The sequence below is a fragment of the Haliaeetus leucocephalus genome, unplaced genomic scaffold, assembly GCF_000737465.1.
Source record: "Haliaeetus leucocephalus isolate CR32 unplaced genomic scaffold, Haliaeetus_leucocephalus-4.0 Scaffold414, whole genome shotgun sequence".
Taxonomy (NCBI): Eukaryota; Metazoa; Chordata; class Aves; order Accipitriformes; family Accipitridae; genus Haliaeetus; species Haliaeetus leucocephalus.
Window position 1 is genome coordinate 7,613 of NW_010972850.1, and position 3,240 is coordinate 10,852.

General features: G+C 58.0%; 1 protein-coding gene across 1 annotated transcript in view; it reads left to right on the forward strand.

The window, feature by feature from the left end:
* The first annotated feature begins 161 nt into the window (after positions 1 to 161).
* Positions 162 to 3,240, forward strand: part of CXXC1 (CXXC finger protein 1) — a 6,295-nt gene continuing 3,216 nt past the window's right edge. Inside the window, exons 1-6 of the mRNA XM_010574130.1 lie at positions 162 to 232; positions 430 to 527; positions 851 to 951; positions 1,443 to 1,558; positions 1,718 to 1,873; positions 3,090 to 3,116. Coding sequence (XP_010572432.1) covers positions 230 to 232; positions 430 to 527; positions 851 to 951; positions 1,443 to 1,558; positions 1,718 to 1,873; positions 3,090 to 3,116 — 501 coding nt within the window. The 5' untranslated portion in view covers positions 162 to 229. The remainder of the gene's footprint in view (positions 233 to 429; positions 528 to 850; positions 952 to 1,442; positions 1,559 to 1,717; positions 1,874 to 3,089; positions 3,117 to 3,240) is intronic.

The following is a 3,240-nucleotide window of genomic DNA, read 5'->3' on the forward strand; positions in this document are numbered from 1 at the left end:
ATCTTCACATTGGGCGCCGCCATTTTGCGACTCCCCGCGCAGGCGCCGACGCCGCCATTTTAAGGGCGGGCGCGGCCGCCGGCGGCCATATTGTCTGTGGGCGCGGGTGCTTCCCCCCCCTTCACCCGGAAGCGGAAAGAGGATAAGATTTTCCCCCCCCATTTCCGGCTGTGGCGAGGCCAGTCGCGGATCTTTTCTTCGGGGGGGCAGCGGCCGTGACAAAGGGGCGATGGTGAGGGAGTTCCCCACCCCCTGGGTCCCTTTAGGGGGGGTTCCCGACCCCTGGGTCGCTTTCGGGGGGTTCCCGATCCCTGGGTCGCTTGAGGGGGGGGTCTCGGGCGCTGGGGTCCTCCTTGGACTCCTGGGTTCCCCCCTCCCCCCCCCGGAGGCCCCGATATATGTGTGTGTGCGTGTGTCTCCCTTCCACAGGATAGCGAGTTCTCGGACGCGGAGGCGGGCCCGGGCGGGGAGGAGAACGCTCCCGTTTACTGCGTGTGCCGCAAACCTGACATCAACTGCTTCATGATGTGAGTGCCGGACGTCTGGGTACCCCCCCCAGGACGCCTGGGTCCTTTCCTGGGACGCCTGGGTCTTTTCCTAGGATGCCTGGGTCCCCCGGCTAGACCCCTGGGTACCCTCCCTGGACACCTGAGTTCCTTTAGGGTGGTGGGTGGTGGGGTCCAGACACACCCCCATTCCTGGGTCCCTTCTTATGGGGCTTCCCTGGATGCCTGGGTCCGTTCCTGGGATGCCCGGGTCCCCCTGCCGGACACCTGGGTCCCTTAGGATGGAGAATGGGAGCGTCCTGTATGCCGCGATCCCTTGTCTGAGGCTCTCCCTTTCTCCGTAGTGGGTGCGATAACTGCAATGAGTGGTTCCATGGCGACTGCATCAACATCACCGAGAAGATGGCCAAGGCAATCCGGGAGTGGTACTGTCTGCAGTGCCGGGGTGAGCCTGTATGCCTGGGTCCTGGTTTTGGGGGGGCCTCCAGACAGTGGTGTCCCTTTTTAGGGGAGCCAGGATACTTGGGTCCCTTTTTGGGGGTTTCTGGACACATGGGTACCTCTTGTGGGGAGGGTTTGGGAGGCCTGTGTTGAGCTTTAGAGAGAGAAATAGTGGGCCTGGGTGGCTTTTAGGGGAGTCCTGGATGCCTGGATCCCCTTTTGGGGGACAGGGGTGGGTGTTGGGGTCTCTTTATGGGGGGACTGGACACCTGGGTCTCCTTTTAGCAGGGGGTTGGGGTGTCTGGGTTGGGATTGAGGAGGGGGAAATAAGGGTCCTGGATGCCTGGGTCCCTTTTTGAGAGGTCCCTTTTTGCCCTGGAAGCCTGGGTTGCTTGGCGAGGGAGATCCCAGAACCAGAGGTGAGACTTGGGGTGGGAGGAGGGGGTCTGTCCTGGATGCCGGCATCCCCCTGACCCCTCCCCTTCCCCCTTTCAGAGAAGGACCCCACCTTAGAAATCCGTTACCGGCACAAAAAATGGCGGGAGAAAGAGCGAGAGCACGAGAGCGTCAAGGCCCAGGAGCTGGCACTGGAGCAAGGACGGGCAGCCAAGGTGGGACCCAGGGGCCTGGGAAGGGACCCAGGGGTCCAGGAGGCGATCCAGACGTTTGGAGAGGCATTGGGAGGGGGCGTGGGATGATGTGAGTGGGGAGCTGGCCCCCTGGGTCCTCCCCCCCCACCCCAGACACTCAGGTCCCCCCTTTCTCCGCAGATCAAGCGATCGGCACGCATGTGCGGGGAGTGCGAGGCATGCCGGCGCCCCGAGGACTGCGGGCAGTGTGATTTTTGCCGTGACATGAAGAAATTCGGGGGTCCCAACAAGATCCGCCAGAAGTGCCGCTTGCGGCAGTGCCAGCTGCGTGCCCGAGTGAGTCACGGGGCTTTGGCGTGGTCTTAGCATGTTGTTAGCGTGGGTTTGGTGTGGGCTTGGTGTGGTTTTAGTGTAGGATTAGAGAGTGTTTTATGTGGTGTTAGTGTGTGCTTGAGGTGTTCTTAATATGGCTTTAGTGTGTACTTAGCATGTTTTTAGTGTGTGCTTGGCATGGTGCAAGTGTGTGCTTAGCATGCGTTTGGCATAACCTTAATGAGGGATTGAGTGCATTGTGCGTTGTTAGCATGTGCTTGGCGTGGCTTTAGTGTGGCCTTAGTGTATGTTTAGTATGGCTTTAGCATGTTGTTAGCATGGCCTTAGTGTGTTGTGCATTTAGTGTGTTACTGTGGTGTTAGCGTGTCCTTAGTGTGGTGTGGTGTTGTGTTGGTGTGTTATTGTGGCCTTAATGTGATGGTCATAGTGCATTAGTATGTCCTTAGGATCAGCTTAACATGTCCTTGAAATGTTGTTAGCATGATCTTTGTCCATGTTTAGTGTTATCTGTGTTCTTAGCATGTTGCTACCATGTATTTGTCATGGCCTTACTGTGTGGTTCATATGTTTGTGTGGTCTTAGTGTGTTGTTAGTGGGTGCGGGGGTTTTGGTGTGGTTTTGGGGGGTGCATGGTCGTGGCATGGTGGGGGCAGTGTTGGGGTGGCCCCAGTGTGTCCCCAGTGTGTCCCCATGTAACCTTCTCACGTATCCCTAGTGTGTTTCTGTGTCCCTGACACGTCCCTCACGTGTTTCTGTCTCAGTTTCTCTTGTGTCCCTGTTTCACGCTGTGTCATGTCTATGACATGTCTCTGTGTCCCTATGTCACCTGTTACTGGCATGTCCCCAACGTGTTCTCTTGTCTGTGACGTGTCGCTATGTCACTTTATCCTGCCTCCCTGCGGTGTCCTCGTGTCACCCTGTTGTGTTCCTGATACATCACATGTCCCTAGTGTGTTACCCTGTTTTTATTTCTGACATGTTCCCAACGTGTGCCCATGTCCCTGACACCCCATCCTGTGTCGCCAACGTGTCCCATGTTCCTGACATGTCCCTGTGTCCCCATCCCGAGTCCCCCACATGCCCCCAATGTTTCCAGTGTCCCTGTGTCACCCTGTGCCGTGTCCCCCACGTGTTCTATGTCCCTGACGTTTCCCTAACACGTCCTTGACATGTCCGCCCATCCCCAACATGTCCTTGACGTGTGGCCCCCCGTCTCCAGGAGTCCTACAAATACTTCCCCACTTCGGTGAGTCACCTGGACGCCTCGGTCCCTTCTGGGTGGGAAGGGGGGGTCTGGATACATGGGTCCCTTTGGGAAGGGGGGGGGGTTGTGCATGGGTCCCAGATGCCTGGGTCCCCTCTGAGTCTGT